Source organism: Engraulis encrasicolus, chromosome 8 (genome assembly GCF_034702125.1).
Source record: "Engraulis encrasicolus isolate BLACKSEA-1 chromosome 8, IST_EnEncr_1.0, whole genome shotgun sequence".
Taxonomy (NCBI): Eukaryota; Metazoa; Chordata; class Actinopteri; order Clupeiformes; family Engraulidae; genus Engraulis; species Engraulis encrasicolus.
In genome coordinates, this window is record NC_085864.1 from 19,390,173 (window position 1) to 19,407,649 (window position 17,477).

Here is a 17,477-nt window from a genome sequence, read left to right on the forward strand (position 1 = left end):
TGGCATTTAGCGATACAGTAAATGTGTTCTCTTTTTCTCAAGACCTACCATAATTTCTGTGCCTAAAAATGTCTCCCTGTTTGTGAGAGAGCCGTAGTGTGGTTCTGCAGTCTGTGGGTTTGGATAAAGTGTGCTTTAACAATGAGCCGGGGCAACGTTTGAACATGAGCCAGGTAGCCCTTGGTTCACCTTGCTCACTTTTATGTTTTTTAGATCCCCTGAAAATATCCCAAGACATAATATCTCCCGCCGTGTTCTCATTTTGGGTTATGTATTTTTCATGATCCCTAGTCCCATTCTTTTACTACAAAATCTGCATGCACTTTCCAAAATTTCGTCACAGATTGTAATCTTGTCCCCCTCTCTCCTTCCCCATCTCTTGCTCTTGCTCTCACTCTCTCTCTCTCATGCACTCTCTTTCTCTCTGTCTCTCTTTCTCTCTCTCTCCTCGCTCTCTCTCTCCCCCTTTCTCTCCGTCTCTCTCTCTCCATCTCCTAGGACCAGGATAAGGAGTATGTGGGCTTTGCAACGCTGCCAAACCAGGTGCATCGCAAGTCTGTGAAGAAGGGCTTCGACTTCACCCTCATGGTGGCAGGTCAGTCTCTCCAGAATGCATCAAAGGCAGCTCAGATCAAATGAGTTTAAGAGTCTGTTTGACGCTGGGCCTGCACCTAAGAGCCTCCTGTAACACAGGGTTCCCTTTCAAGTAGAGGAAAACAGCAGTGATCAGGGGCTATTGGCTTTTTGGCTCTCTTGTTTTTCTTCTTCTTCTTCGCTCCCCTGGTGTTTAGCTCTCTGAGTCTATTCTCTCCTCTTCACATGTTCTCAAGCTCTCTCTAGTGCTCTCTCAGTGCTCTCCATGTGTCTTTGTATTTGTTTTTGTATTCCTTTTTCTCATTTTTTTCTCTCTCCTCTCACTCTCTCTCTCTATCTTACTCTCCCCTTCTCTCTTTTTCGCTCTCTTGTGTTTCTCTATCTCTGTGTCTCTCTCTCCCTCTCTCTCTCTCTCTCTCTCTCTCTCTCTCTCTCTCCCTCTCTCTCTCTCTCTCTCTCTCTCTCTCTCTATCTCTCTCTCTCTCTCTCTCTCTCTCTCTCTCCCTCTCCCTCTCCCTCTCTCTTCCCGCAGGTGAATCTGGTCTTGGAAAGTCCACTCTTGTCAACAGCCTTTTCCTCACAGACCTGTACAAAGACCGGAAGCTGCTCAACGCTGAAGGTGAGAGAGGCCAGTTGCTGAACAACCTAATGTTTATTATAATGATGTTATGTCACCCTATTGTTTCTTGGGGTTCAGAAATTAATAACATTAATGCCTCACAGTTCATTCAGCAGATACTTCTACATATGGATTGTTTTTGATGTTGACATGTTTGGTGTTAACTGCATGAACTTGTTATTATCCGCAGAGAGAATCACTCAAACGGTAGAGATCACAAAACACACAGTGGACATTGAGGAGAAAGGCGTCAAACTGAAACTGACCATCGTCGACACACCAGGTTTCGGAGATGCCGTTAATAACACTGAATGGTACGTAGAGGGAGCCACTGGGCCCATAATGCATCAGCATAACACTTCTTTAAAGGTGTACTGTGTAATAATTATTAGCAATTTCTTTCCAGAATTCATGCTACTCATTCACAAATGTTACCTTTACACTAATGCTAACCACTGCGAAAATTGCACTTTTCACACATTAAAAGAGGGGTCTTCTCCATGTACACCAAATTGAATTTCCAGAAAAAAAAATGTAGCTTCAAAACTTACTGTACTTTGGTTAGGAAGCACAGTTTCAATTAACAGCATAGTTGCAATACCTACTCTGGCCACCATCCTACACAGTGCACCTTTAACATGTGACGCCAGGTAATATGTGTCTATATGTGAACTTCTAGGTCATGTGTCTATGTTCTGTAGAGAGTCTGTCTGTTCCATATGACACTTGGCATAAAGGTCTGTCGTGTGTTTATTCCATGTGAACTATGTAGTAGTAGTACTGTAGATGAAGTAGTAGTTGTAGTAGAAGTCGCAGTATCAGGTAATGGTAATGTCAGAGATTCTTTAAGTATATAGAGATATGCCAACATAATAGGTTTCTATGGGTGCCTAAAGTGACCAGGTTCCGGTCTGCCTAAAGGGGCGTGTCATAATGCTCTTAGAATGAATAGAACAGTCCTTGGCCTGCCTAAAGGGGGATCCCCCCCCCCCCCCTTGCAATAGTAGAACCCGTAAACAATGGGCCCACGGAACCTCTCTCTTATCTACTCTCTCTGGTAATGTAGTGAGTATATGGTGTATATGTGAGCCTGTTATAGTGCTGGTCTATGGCATGGATGCGCTGCTGTTGCCTCAGTGCTGGTTTGTCTCTGTGTTTGGCCCCCTCAGCTGGAAGTCCGTGGCCGACTACATCGACCAGCAGTTCGAGCAGTACTTCAGGGACGAGAGCGGCCTGAACCGCAAGAACATCCAGGACAACCGCGTGCACTGCTGCCTCTACTTCATCTCCCCCTTCGGACATGGGTGAGAATTTAAGCAGGGCTATAAATTAACTTTTTTTACTACTAGCCAATTGGCTGGTAGATGTTAAATCTTACAATCCACACATACACGCACTATCAAAGTGGCCAGTGTAACTGAGGCCAACTAGCAGTGGCTAGTTACTTTCTTTGTTTGTAGTAGTTTCTTTGTTTGTTTTTTTCATGACTGTTTGTTACCCACTCTAAAACATTAAGAAGGTTGAGAAATGGCTTGATATGCCACCATTACAGATTTCTGCAGCATCAAATCATAGCAATGGCATCTTCCACACACCACATTTTAAAAACAGAGATGCAGAGATAATAATGTTGTTGATCCAATCGATCAATTCTGTCAGTCGATTTGTCACGCGAGCTAAAGCTCACACACTGACTACAGCATTGATGATCACCCATCCCCCCTCCCTCCCGAGGGCACGTATGGATGGGTGTAACCATCATCAGATTCAATAAGTTATTAGGACTGAACTATACTCCGTGCTGACTTGGTGGTTTCGAGCCGCTGCACACAGTCTGCTTTGGTTGCACTGCGGACAGAGGGAATTCATTCATAACGCCAACCTGCAGAGCAGCACAGTGTGTTGTTGCTTGTAGAAGAGGGCCCTCTGCTGGTGGAGATTGGATGTTGCACCAACTGAACCATAAGAGGCATCCTTCTGGAAGCTTACAATGAATTTCTGGCAAAACAACATGAAAGGGGGGCGCTGTGGCAGAACGCGGTAAGCCCCCCACATTTGGGCTTGCATGCACAAGGGTTGCACCCAGGGTTTGAGTCCGGCCTGGGCCATTTGCCGTCCGTTCCCTCTCCACATTGCCGTCTTTCTCTCCACATTTGCTTCCTGTCGCTCTTCACTGTCCTATCTGTAATAAAAGTGAAAAAGCCCATAAAAATGCATTTAAAAATGCTGTATTAAAGGCAGTTTGACTGGCTATACAAAAGTGATCAGTCATAATAGCAATGTGCTGCCTTTCCAACAACAGCATAAAAGCTATATATACACTATGTGTACAGCACAGCACAGAGCTTTGTTGTAAAATGACTTAAAGGCTCTTTTCCAAAGCTGTTTTTCTGGTACACCTACAGCTGGACACCAAGCGACTCATCTGCCACTTTTTGCTTTCTGATTGAGTTGTGTCGTGCCCAATGGAAAAGCAAAAAGTGGCGGCCGAGTCGTGCTGTGTCGAGCTGTAGGCCTACCAGAAAACCGGGAGGGGAAAAGAGCTTATATCCATTTTGGAACATATGGGGAAATTGACACTTTTGTATTTTGCATTGCATTGCAAAATGCATTTTATATAGGTGTAAAAAGTATGTTCTCAAAATATTTGAATGGAGAGAATTCACACGCAGATGAAAGGACATCTGAACAGTCATTTCCGATAGTAAAATGCGAAAGTCAAAAGAAAGTACAAAAGAAACAAAGCAATTGATGCTCTGTCAACAACAGGGAGAAAACTTTTCAAGGACGGTCACTTTAATATGACCATCAAGTACATTTTATTTCCTGCATCAATATTTTGTTGTTTTTGTTCTCCTGTCTCCAGTCTTCGGCCCCTGGACGTGGAGTTCATGAAGGCTCTTCATGAGAAGGTGAACATCGTGCCTGTGCTGGCCAAGGCAGACACGCTCACCCCCACCGAGGTCAAGAAAAAGAAAATCAAGGTCAGTCCTTGTCACATTACATGCATGATGCAAAGCTGACGTCACTGTAGGAGCAGGCCTTGTAGTGGGAGCTTTCGACTGGCTCTGACTAATATTACACTACATTGCATTTGGCAGATGCAGAACCAAAGCAACTTACAATTGAGGACATAGTCATAGCCAACATCACTAGCAGATACAAAGTGCACAGGAAATATGAACAACAACAAGGGTAGATGCTAAGTAAGGTTAGGGCTAGCACACGCTTAAATAGAGTACCCACACACATACACATCATGCCATACAGTCTGGCTCACGACTGGCTCTCCAATGTGGCTCCCCAGTATGTCTACTCAGTCAGAGCTGTGCACCCTGTCCCCCTTTTTATTTTGTGCAGTATTTGTTCTAGGCTATGGCTTTGTTTACATGGCTCTTTTAATTCCGATTTGGTAATTCAGAATTAAATAGTTCAGTTGAGTTTACTTTGATCCTTCATTTAATTCCGACTTATCAGGTGATTACATTAAATTTTCAAAGTGGAGTTAATACTGAATGAAATCTCTCATGTAAACATAGCCAATGTAGTAAGTTCGTGTAGTAAGGCATCATCTGGCAAATGAGCTACTTTTATCCCATTGTACATAATCTATATAGTACCAATAATAGTATTCCAGTCATTGCATATTGCAGTAGTAGATGGGTTGCATTACTTATCATATAATTTAATGCCACATAATGCACTGTATGAGAGAATGAGTTACATTTTTCCATATTGTTTCAATCATTTGTGATGTGCATGTGTGCAGGCTAACTTTGATAAGGCTCTATTTTTCTCTTTTTGTGTGTGTGTGTGTGTGTGTAGATTCGAGAGGAGATAGAACAATATGGTATTAAGATCTACCAGTTCCCCGACTGTGACTCGGATGAGGATGAAGATTTTAAACAGCAGGACCAGGAGCTTAAGGTTGGTCGGTCCTCCCCATCCCACCCTCCTTGGCACGCAAACGGAATCATATCCCGTCAAACAGCAATAACTTCCAGTGTTCAGTGAGGACGTCAATGTTGATCTGCCCCCCCTAGAAATGAGGACTGTGCATAATGTGCAGTGATTTACGCACTGAAGTCATATTTGCGTGGCCATCAGCACACTAAAACATTCACTTAGGAGGTGTACGAACCACATTGAAATGTACAAGGAGGTGCGCAAGGAAAACAGTTTCGGAACCGCTTATCTACAGTCAACTGTGTTCACCTACGTACATCAGAGATTGTTTCACTGGAGACCATTGAAATGGGCCAGGAATGAAGCACATTCCAGTCACTCCCTTGGGTTTTGCATTTTGGCAACTTGAATTTAAACCGTGCTTCCATCTGCCATCGTGTGCACCTCATGAGTTCTTTTCACTATTTAGTGCCCCTACGTAGGAGCCAGTGGCTATTCCTCAAAGTGAAGTGTCCTAGCCTTGCTTGGACGCGAGTAACACCCATTTGCGGCCAGAGTATGCAATGACTTATTACACTTAGAACTAGTGATTGGGTACTCTTTGGTGAAATCTGTGAAAAATGGGCATTACTTCACATTGAGAAACACTCCAATGACTTCTAAATCACCCTCTCCCCCGTTCGTTTGCCACATAATGGCCAGAAAATCGAGTCATATCCTGTCAAGTAGAGCCTTGTAGAGCCTTAAAGTGGACAGTGCATGCCCTCAGTGTACCCCCCATCTGTGTCTCCCTGTGAGTTTGAGAGCAGGGCAGAACAAGACTAAGCTGGACTATGGTCTCTGTTGTGTCTGTCAACATTGGACTTGCCTGCAGCTAGCAGTGTCCTGATATGCCCCAGAGAGAGAGAGAGAGAGAGAAAGAGAGATGGGGGGAAGAAGGCGGAGGGGAGGGGGTGCGCTCTAGGTTTAGACAGACTGTGTGCTGAATCAGGGCTTCTTGTGTATGCATGTGTCTGTATGAGCACCCTGTTTGTTGGTCAAAAACTGTAGTGGTGCAGCATGTCTTGATGAGGGATATCAACCAGAGGTGGGCAGGGACCTTTATTATCAAAAATCTATTTCACAGGGTTAGCACAGAAGTTTTGCATGACCAGTCTCCAATGTGCAGTTAAATAATAAGACATTGACCATAAACACACACACGCACACACACACGCACACGCACGCGTCTGCACACACACACACACACACACTGAGATTCGAGACGGTAGGCAAGATGCATTCAGATGAGGTGCAACAGCACAGGGGCTGGGTACCGACTACCGAGCGAGAGGGGAGAGAAAGAGGAGCGAGTGAGGACACGGCGTCTGCAGTGCAGAGGCTGTCCGACTGCATCACTTCCTCATCCCCATCCACTTAGTGCATGCGCGTTGTTGTCCTCTCATCCTTATCTACTCTTCTCTCTCTCTCTCTCTCTCTCTCTCTCTCTCTCTCTCTCTCTCTCTCTCTCTCTCTCTCTCTCTCTCTCTCTCTCTCTCTCTCTCTCTCTCTCTCCTTCTCTCTCTCTCTCTCTCTCTCTCTCTCTCTCTCTCTCTCTTTCTCTCTCCAGGATAGCATCCCCTTCGCTGTCATCGGCAGCAACACGGTGGTGGAGGCCAAGGGGAGGCGGGTGCGAGGACGTCTGTACCCCTGGGGCATCGTAGAAGGTAAACTACAGGAAGCAACATGCATCACTGTGGACCTCATACAGCCATCATAGTACTGCAGTATTTGCCAAAACAATGTGGCAGTAAAAGGCGAAGGAGCAATAGTTCTTAATAATTATTTTATTATTAAGTCAAGTGAAGTGTACTTTATTATCAAAAATCTATATAACAGGGATGGGGTGCAGGATACTGATACATGGATTCACATTCTATCTCTAACCCGTTCACTCACAACACACACTGTGCATTAAGAAGACTAACATACTGATGCACAATAAATACACAAACACACACATAGCATAGTTATTAGTAGCTGTGGTAGTAGAAGCAGTGGCAGGCATAGTGTTACTTTACCATACTGTATGCTTTATGTACTGCACATAACTAAAATGTTCAGAGTATTCATTTCATTGCTTGCTCATAACTGGAACCTGATGATCTGAGATCTCAGAAACATGATAAATAAATGTATTGCCCCATAAAATACTTCAAAATCCTACTTAATATTATGTGTATAGTTGCTAGCGGAGAGTTTCACTCGTGCTCCGTGTTGTGTGTTGTGACAGTGGAGAACTCGGCGCACTGTGACTTTGTGAAGCTGCGGAACATGCTGGTGCGCACGCACATGCAGGACCTGAAGGACGTGACCCGGGAGACCCATTACGAGAACTACCGCGCCCAGTGCATCCAGAGCATGACGCGCATGGTGGTCAAGGAGCGCAACCGCAAGTACGCATGGCACAGTCACCTACGTAGACACTACAGGACAAGACAGGGTATCCACACACTGCATAAGGCCGGGGACATGCTTGCTTTATGCCTAAAACTATGCATGCAACCACATGCGACCAAGTGCACATACTTGTTTCCAGACGCTCTTTGCACGATACTGGAGGTATCAATTAGGGGGCAGGTATCCTGCAGCAACAATGAGACCTCCTTGTGCAGCAAGCATGTTCACGTGATGAGGCCTTTAACACATGACGTCAGACACCTTCTATTCAATGCATTTGAAGCAGGACAAGTAGCATCCGGTAGTCGCTTTCCTGCTTCACTTCAAAACAGAACTTGTTTCACATAATTGTGGCTGCAAAGGCTAATTTGTGATGTTGATTCACTACAGTAAGTGAAATGTAACACTTTTGTAGGTAGTCCTACATTTCGAAGTGTTGAATTAACATTGCAAAATTTTCTGGCATTGCAAACTTTTGAACTTTTGTCAGATACTGTCAAATGATTCAACTCACCATCGAATTAATGGCACTTACCATTTACCCTTTGTACTTTAACCACAATTGGCTGGTGGGTGACTGATGCAAAATTCCGAGCCAGGCCGTGCCCCTAGGGACGCAACAGCTTCAGCGTTGCTACCAGTCAGGTCAAGAGCAATGCAAGTACTTTCTGAGTTCCAGCAAAATCGGGAACCCCTCCCACTTTGTTGGGAAGCAAACAATCATTAGCAAACCAGGGGAGGCTGTTTGGGAAATGCCGTTTGGGAAATGTTAATTGTTATGCTCTTGGTCAGACCAAGTCTCGAAGAGATTTGAAAGTCGATGATAATCAGGCTACAAAATATCCGCCCCTTGCACCAAGTCTTCAATTTTAGAAAGGGGTATCTATTGGGCTCTTTGAAATAGGGACATCTAGTTGGCACTTGGGTATAGATCACATGCTGTACAGCTTAAACAGGGCAGGCTGTTCCAAAGGCAGTTCTTGGACTACTGTTACACAATAATGCAGTCTTAACTCAATTATGAATGCGCTGCAAATGCATTTGGATATTTTCAAGGTAATGATATTATTTTAAATGGCATACCCTATTTTTCTATGCCATATTGACAATTTTAACAGGCACATAAACTATAAAGCACTCTAATGAACTTTTGGACATTTTTTTCAAGGGAAGGGTTTCAAGGAAAGGGATTCCTCTGTTTGATAGAATATTATTAATATAATTATTTCTATTTAATATCTAAACCGGCACTGAAGCTAAAGCAATGTAATGAACGTATGGACAGGATATACTACTGTGTTTAATATTGTCTTATTTCTCCTTCAAACTAAAACGGTGTAATGAACGGCTCTGTACTGATAGATTGTGATATCGTGTGTATTCTGACCTCCTGTGCTTCTGCTCGCTCAGCAAACTGACCCGGGAGAGCGGCACCGACTTCCCCATACCCAATGTGCCCGGCGTGGCCGACAGCGAGACGGAAAAGCTCATACGAGAGAAAGACGAAGAGGTACGGCAGAGAGCCGGGCACGTGCACAATCACGACCAAGGGCACGAGCATGATCACGCGCACGAGCACAGCCACCACGGGCATGAGCACGACCACGGTCATGGCCACCACGACCACGATCACGTGCACGAGCACACTCACGGGCATGAGCATGACCACGTGCACGAGCATGAGCATGGTGACGATCACGTGCACGAGCCCAGTAGCGTGCCTGAGCAGTTTCAGGACCACCATATAGAACAGGAGCCCCACTCTGAGCATCACCCGCCCCACCCAGACGGGTCCTGATAGACCTCCACGGTTCTAGAATAATCTCCATGTTCCACAGCCATTTGAGATCCAGAATCCTCTTAGGGGGGACGTTATACCAAAGAAAGGCATTGGCAGTAATACCAAAGAAAGGCATTGGCGGCCCCATCTCGGGATGGTTTGGTCTCCACAGGAGGATAAAGATAGAAAAGAAACGCACACACACACACACTCACAAACGTCTAATACATGTACAAATAAATGCCAAACTCCCGCTAGCTCTTCCCTCCCCTGGGATTATCCTACCCCACATAGATGCAGAGTGACGTCATGTAGAGTAGCCATGGCGATGGAGCTCCTGCTGTCCATACAAGACTATGTACAGTAGTACAGTAGTACAGTAGTCTGAGGCCTGCACAGCTCAGTGATCAAGCACTTTTTGCCTGAGTAACGTTCTATCGCCTGTGAGTGGTGACGAGCAATGTGTTTTGTTGCAAGACAGCAGCTGAGAGCTAGCACTAGAAGTGTGCATCTGCTCCACTTAGTACAGGTTTTTACCTCATTCTGTCCTAACAAAGTGATACTAGGCAACATTTGGTTGAAGTCTCCCCCTATGGGCCAAAAAGTGCATTTTCACACCAAGGAGTGCATGCCTATCACAAAACAATTTGTACTGTAAGCCTTGCTGTCCACTACAGATCACTCATTTTCCCGGGAATGAGATGTTTAACCATTGAACAAGTGGCGAAACAACTCGTTAACTTAAACAATGTTGCATAATGTCTCTTTAACTATGTTTGGTGTCAAGGCAGTGTAACATGCCATGATGTTGTTTTTCTATGGTCAATGCTGTCTTCTCTCTGCCTCTATTTATTTCTCTCTCTCTCTCTCTCTCTCTCTCTCTCTCTCTCTCTCTCTCTCTCTCTCTCTCTCTCTCTCCCTCCCTCTCTCCCTCTCTCTCTCCCCCTCTCCCTCTCTCTCTCTCTCTCTCTCTCCCTCTCTCTCTCTCTCTCTCTCTCTCTCTCTCTCTCTCTCTCTCTCTCTTTCTCTCTCTCTCTCTTTGCTTTTAATATTGTGCAAATTCACTTCCTAAGTCAGCAGTATTTAAGGAACTATGCAGCCTCAGAGTTTCCTAAAGACACCCCCCATGCAAATTTAATGTGGCTGTAACTTTATATGTGTCCAGTCTCTGGTAGACCTCCCCATTTATTTGTCTTTTTGTAGAGAAGATTGAGCCAAATGTCCTTAAAGGTGCACTGTGTAGAATGTGGCCAGAATAGATACTGTAACTATGCTGCTCATTGAAACTGTGCTGCCTATTACCAAATTTGATCTTTTCATGAATATTTACTGAATAATAAACTAATATTTACTATTGTAACCAAAGTACAGTAAGTTTTGCAGTTAAAAATGTCTTTTTCTGGAAATTTAAAATGACGGACCCATGGATTAGATCCCCCTTTTCATGTATGAAAAGTGCAATTTTCCCAGTCATAATGAATACTTAGAATTTGGTGGTGGTGGTAAGTATTCATGAAAAAGTTAATATTTGTGAATGGGCAGCATGAATTCTGGAAATAAACTACAAAAATATTACACAGTGCACCTTTAACTGTATATTATGATCATTTAAGTTTGGCCGGGATAGTATTCTTTTATAATAGTGATATTATTAAATGTAAGATCGGCGATGAATGGATGCCAAATGTAAGCATTTCTGATACGCATTATTTCCTTTTTGATTCCCACTATTTATTTGTTCATAAGTTGACACTATTTGTTTCCATCTGTCATTAAATTATTTCAAAATGGTTACTGTTGTCACTGTAATTATAAAACATTCAGCGTGCCCACAAGCACTTCCTTATGCATTACATTTCCATAATGGGTATGACTACAACAGCACCAGTATAAGACAAGTCAGCAAATATCCCCAACTATGAATCATTGGTCATGATTTACTTTATTGATATTTTGCTTAAAGTCGATTTCTATACATGATCCTGGCAATTGTACTCTCACGCCATCAATAGCCTTTCACGTGTCCGATACAGAGACGCATGCACTAGGTTACTGCTTCAAATAAACAGTGTTTTTAGTGTTCTTGTTTTCAGTATTTCCTCAGCTATAAATACTCACATTTATGATACATAGTGATTTGAATCATACAAATAAATGAGAAAGCGCCAGGGCTTCTCTGGCCAGTGCGCTGGCAGAGATGCGTGATGCGATTCAGCATACCCCGCTGTTCGCCAGGCCCCTATTGGTCACGTGATCTCCTCATCTCGTGTATTATTGATCGCCGTCCCCCACACTAGTGACCCCAGAGACTGGGCCTACTACGGTTACAGGCCACAGGCCACATCATCAGCCAATCATTGGCCAATCACCGGGGAGGTCTTTTTAGACAACACTAACCAATCAGAACTCGCCGTTTGCACCACGTGATGAATTTTGACCAATGATTCGCTCTTCTTTGGTTTTGACGGACATCTCTGTGTTGTGTTTTGCTCCAATCACAGTTACGACGGATGCAAGAGATGCTGACGAAGATTCAGGAACAGATGCACACGCAGAAAGAGGCGTATTAACCACGGCATCCCCCACCCACACACACACACACACACACACACACTCCTCTACACTTCCACTGTTTACCTGCCAAGCAACAGCCTAGTTGTATCATCACCCATAGTCATACTGTAGTACACAGTACAAAGTTTTGGAGTGTTAGCTTAACACTGACGGTGTTGATTCACAGGGCAACTTTTTGAGCAGTGTCTCTGGGCAATGGCACTATACAGAACAATGCCATTTGGATTGTTTATCACTATAACACTTTCATCAGGAGAATTTGGAATAGTCAAAAAAATAAATAATTGTCTTCCGCTGATGCATCGGAAAATTAGAGACCAATAGTGTTGTTGCCCGGCTCAAACAGTTGCACTGTGTGTCATTACCTTGTAGAGAGTTGAATTTAAATCTCTAATAGTTGATTCTGCTCTCTGAAGTGTTCATTCTAACACTCGAAATCTACTGTTTAGATTCATATACAGTATGTCTATGGCGTCACCCATCAACCCCAGAGACTTTTTGCCACCTTCTCCTCCTCTTCCTCCTTCAACGCCTTCTACTTCCTCCTCACATGTCACCTCCGTGATGATGTCTTACTAACCCAACCCACGTGAGGTGAGCCGGTGGACTGATGAGAGTAGTTGAAACACATAGACACACAGGGCCACTGACAGCTTTGGCTGGGCCCAGGACCAAGTCAGTTGAACGGGCCACCCAGACCTAATACATAAAATGTAATGAGGAGTCTATTGTGGGCCTTTCTCCATGGGCCCGGGACAAGTGAGCCCTTTGTCCCCCGTTGACTTTCCTGCATAGGCATACTCTGTCTATGTCTACTGAATGAGTTGATGTACTGTACATAGTGTATGAACTAGACATGACTGTTAGAGTGTCTATCTAACTTCCACTCATGTTGTGCATTGATGACAGATGCTAAATATCCTCCATTGTACTGTAGGTTACCAGTAACTTCCACCACACTCAAAAGCATGGGATCAATCAGTTCAAACTATGTATGTTCGTTCAACGAAACAAACCTGTGGATACAGTCAGTTTATGGCCTATACATTTACAAAAACAATGTAGACAAGAGATGGCTGAAACCACATGAACCACTGTAAGTACAGTAGTCTTTTTCAGTGATGTTCTTGATTATTATATTAGTGGCATGTCCTGCAGAAGAAACCAAAAACAAAAAAGGTAATTTACAATATCTGACTATGTTGAGTGATGGTTGCAGGTCAGTTACAGTCTATGGGGAGTTGTTGTTGATAGACAATGCCTCTTTACCACTATCATTTTTCTGGTAGGCCTACAGCTCAACACGGCGCAACTCGGCCGCCACTCTTTGCTTTACAATTGAGCTGTGTTGTGCCTATTAGAAAAGCAAAAAGTGGCGGTCAAGTCACGCTGTGTAGAACTGTAGGCCTGCCGGAAACCGGCAGTGGAAAAGAGCCTTAAGTTTGTAGTGTTAATTTAAGACTTTGAGAGTTGAATTTAACACTCACTTAGTCCTGCTCTAAGTGTTGAATTAACACTCCAAATTGTACTGTGTAGTGATTACAGAAGGTTGAAGGTTGGCTTTTCCATCCTGTTACAGTTCTCTAGCTTTCCCGTGTTGGTGTCGGCACAAACGTAATTCCCAAGACTATTTTGTAATAGCTTGTTCAATGGAATGAATACATACATACATAATTATTTAATTATTTTCTACAAATGTGATAAGATTTGTTTGTAAACTTTTTTTCCCTTTTTTAAACAAATATACAATAATATTGTCATGTTCTGTTTTGGCTTACTTCTGTTTATACGTATTCCGTCATAAGATAAGAGGATGACTGCTTCTTTTTTTGGCTGAATAGTTTTATTTTCTTATCAACACAAAAATGAAGTACTGTAGAACAATATTGTAGGCTATTTTTCATGGTAACTCGTATTCATGAACATTGTCCTGTCTATACAACTAAGATGTTGAATGCCTTGAATTTTTTGATGAGCCCTGTGACTGTTCTTATCAACAAGGGGTTAAATATCCTACACTTGTTTGAATGCAGGCTGATATATGCATGGCAGGGATGTCATGGGTCAATTATTATTTTTTATTTTTTGTGTGTTTTGGCCATTTATAAATCCTTACTGAGTCATTATGAGCTAAAGCTTCTTTTTTGTAAATATTTTCATAATTACTGCCCTCAGGTCGTCTGAAGAAAGGGTCACTGTGCATATTATGGGTAAACGCTAGTCACAGGCTACAGGCTTTTTATTTGTTTGTTTGTCTTTGGGTTTTTTGTTTGTTTTGTTTTGTTTTCATCCCTTCTTGTCCCATAAAGTTTGTTTTATTTCCGTTTCTATGCTAATTTATTTTAATCAACATTATTTCTTACAAAAAATATATGCAATGGGACATTATTATTAATGGGAAATTATTGATAATGCAATTTGAAAGCAAATTGAAAAAAAAATAGGCATTTGTGATGATCACAATTCATTTTTGGTTTCCCTTTAAATTGGCCAGTAGATATGACCATATTTGTACTTCCTGACCCCGTGTTGAAGTGGTCATTGAAACTTCAGTTTTTGCCAGTAGCTTACAGATCTGGGGTACATTGCTGGAAAGCGTAGTTGCTAACTATGTTAGCTACTTTGTTGGTTGCAATGCAATTTTCCATTGGCAACTACCGAAGTTGCTAACTGCTAACAACTACGTTTTCCAGAAATGCACCCCAGCTTTCCATTGAAGTATAATTATGCTTTTTGTAATGTTTTTTTTAAGGAGGTTAATGACATGGCCACAGTAAGTAAGGGTCATTAACAGAACTTCTTTTGGAGGTCTTATTTTCCTGATGTATCATATTTTGTTTGTGTAGCTACTTTTTTTAACATACTATGTTGATCACAAAAAGACGCTGTTTTACATTAGGTGTGTCTCCCTTCTTGAAAAGGTGCTTTCCTTTCAGCGAATTACTTGTAGGACTGAGCTCACCTCTGGTCCCATATTTTGTATCAGTGCCATATTTACTACATTTGCAGCTGTTCATGCACTTGACCACTGAGCTATGAGTGTTAAAGCTAATGTCTGCAGAATAACATAACATGAAGGTGGATGATATTCGACTCATGATGTCACAAAATTCTCAACATATTCTATTGCATTGTTTTGGTATGCGTCATACTTTTTAGTTGTTGGTTTTAGAATTTCTTTCAGAAATGATTTGATTAGAGTTCCTTATTTCTTTCTTTCTTTTTTTACCGAGATGAGTTTTCCCATTTGTTACAGAGCAAACTGCATTGATATATCTTATTATTTGGCTTAACAAATACATCAAATATCCTTTTTTATCTTCTCCTTTTTTGGAGCTGAGCAAATGCATGGCTCACCTTTTTTGTTTGTGTTTTTTTTCTTATTCACTTCATGGAATAGAATACTGGTCAAATGTGTATGTATTTTGAGAATATTATGAAAAGTCAATGTATGCAAAACCTTGACCAAATGTCTAATAAATTATTACATGTTAGAAGTGGATTATACTGTGATCATTCCAATCCAAGTCCATTCCAAGTCCTCCTGTTAAACCTCCACCTATGCCCCAGTTGAAGAACCTTGCCCATGTAAAACCGTAAAAAAAAAATCTGTCAACCTTTCATGTGTATGTATGAAGTGTAGAAGCTAACTCTGCAATGTGAAAGTGGCTGTTGTCTTCATTGTAAGAAGCCTTCTTGGCACTGTGAACTCAAGATGTTGATCTCTCTAAGAAATTGATGCCTCCCACCTCCCAGTGATAATGAAAGCACATAAAAGGTTTATGGTGTGCATAAAAATCCCCCATTAAAATAACAAACATAGCGAGAGTGATAACACAAGTGTCTGAAGTCGCCAGATGGGGGCAGCATACTACCTCTCTCTGTATTACCTTCCCATAGTGTTATGATGGAACTACCTAGCAGAAGCATCCCTACCCTTCTCTCCACACACTCATACATTTCAAATGTATCCACTTAAAATTTCAGAAAGACACATCGTAGTGTTTTTTCAGTATTACATTTACTTTCCTGTCAATGCTTAACCAGGCACGCGCAACAGCTTTTTAGTTAAAGCCTAACTGATATCAGATGATGCCTCGGGCGCCAATCTGCATCAATAAGGAGTTGCAGCAACAGCTGTGTGCTTTGCCAGCTGTGTGTGGGAGTTTGTTTGGGTATCCTCTGTAGTTTGAGCTGACGCTCGTGCCTATGCTTGCTTGCACTGCTTGTACAAATAGCAAAAGTCCTATGCACCTCGCGTGCCCTACATCTCTTGTTCAATAGCGATCAATTATTTCTGCAAAGGCAGACCCTCCCCAAGCTGTCCCTGCTCTACACTGTTTTATCATTATACACCTCTTTTACCGTTAACATCAGTCAAAAATACTCCAAGAGTTAAATCTCATGTGGCTTAATGGTGCTTTTTGCAGATACTGTATGCAAACTTGCAGAGAACAGATATTCATCACTGCATGCTGAGCTGGGCAACATAGGCCTATTTTGCTAAACACTTCATCAGCTTCCAGTCCTCCAACTCAAATATATTTTAATTTCTGCAGTCTTTATTGTGAATCAGTTTGCAAATTGTTGGAGTTGCCTTTTTGTGCATGCTCCAGTATAGCATTTGACATCAGTCATCTGATAAAATACAGTATGAATGTTGCTTAAGTTTTTGGGGAATGAAGTGGCTTGCAATTTTTAGCACTTTATTTGGCAAACATTAAATACGACTTGGCCTACCCTTTGCATATACACAACATGCAATATACTGTACACTAAACTGGCACAATATTTTGCAAGTACAAGGTGGGTTGGCCTTGATGATTAATGAGAGACAAAAGCTGAATCTCAAATGGTGCACTTGTGCACTTCAGTGTCCATGTTTCAGTGCGTATCCCGTATTAGTTACGCACTGAAACATAGTGCCTGAAGTGCACAAGTGTGCCATTTGAGATCTAGCCAAAATCTATTGTTATTATTGCATGGCCTATTTGATGACGGCAAAACATGTAGATGTCGTCCCTGATAAGCACCATACCATCATTCTTTCAGCATATTTGCACAGATTTGTAAGCGTCCTTGCAGAAGCTTTAGCAGGCAGCTAGGAAGGCCAGTCAGGAAGGGCCATTGTGGCTGACGATGTGCTAATCTCCACAATAGCCGGGTGCTTTAGGGAGGATGTGAGACGTGTGATGGGGAATTGGCATGGAGATGCCACTGTGGGGCCATCAGGCTGCATGAGGGGGGACGGGGCTGAGACAAAAGCAGCCATTACCCACGCTTTCAACAGGGCCACTAGCAAGCAATTATGACACCCCCCGCCTCCCCTGTCTCACACACACACACACACACACACACACACACACACACACACACACACACACACACACACACACACACACACACACACACACACAAGAAACACAATCATACAACCACACACACGCACACAACCACATATGCAAGACACACACACACACACACACACACACACACACACACACACACACACACACACACGCGCGCGCAAAGAAACACAATCATACAACCACAGACAAGCACGCA

The 17,477-nt window shown here is 42.7% G+C and overlaps 1 protein-coding gene across 7 annotated transcripts in view; it reads left to right on the forward strand.

Annotated features, from left to right (window-relative positions):
• The window catches only part of septin4b (septin 4b), a 53,134-nt gene extending 37,658 nt beyond the window's left edge, over positions 1 to 15,476 (forward strand). For 3 of the 7 annotated variants that reach the window (XM_063205111.1, XM_063205113.1, XM_063205112.1), the window contains 10 exons: positions 499 to 595; positions 1,127 to 1,213; positions 1,404 to 1,527; positions 2,383 to 2,517; positions 4,080 to 4,197; positions 5,039 to 5,140; positions 6,729 to 6,825; positions 7,392 to 7,554; positions 8,969 to 9,068; positions 11,840 to 15,472. In XM_063205111.1, the coding sequence (XP_063061181.1) occupies positions 499 to 595; positions 1,127 to 1,213; positions 1,404 to 1,527; positions 2,383 to 2,517; positions 4,080 to 4,197; positions 5,039 to 5,140; positions 6,729 to 6,825; positions 7,392 to 7,554; positions 8,969 to 9,068; positions 11,840 to 11,908 (1,092 nt within the window). In that variant the 3' untranslated portion in view covers positions 11,909 to 15,472. Of the gene's footprint in view, positions 1 to 498; positions 596 to 1,126; positions 1,214 to 1,403; positions 1,532 to 2,382; positions 2,518 to 4,079; positions 4,198 to 5,038; positions 5,141 to 6,728; positions 6,826 to 7,391; positions 7,555 to 8,968; positions 9,069 to 11,839 lie in introns of all 7 variants that reach the window. The other 4 variants (XM_063205110.1, XM_063205109.1, XM_063205108.1 and 1 more) reach the window with 3 other exon arrangements.
• The last annotated feature ends 2,001 nt before the right edge of the window (positions 15,477 to 17,477 follow it).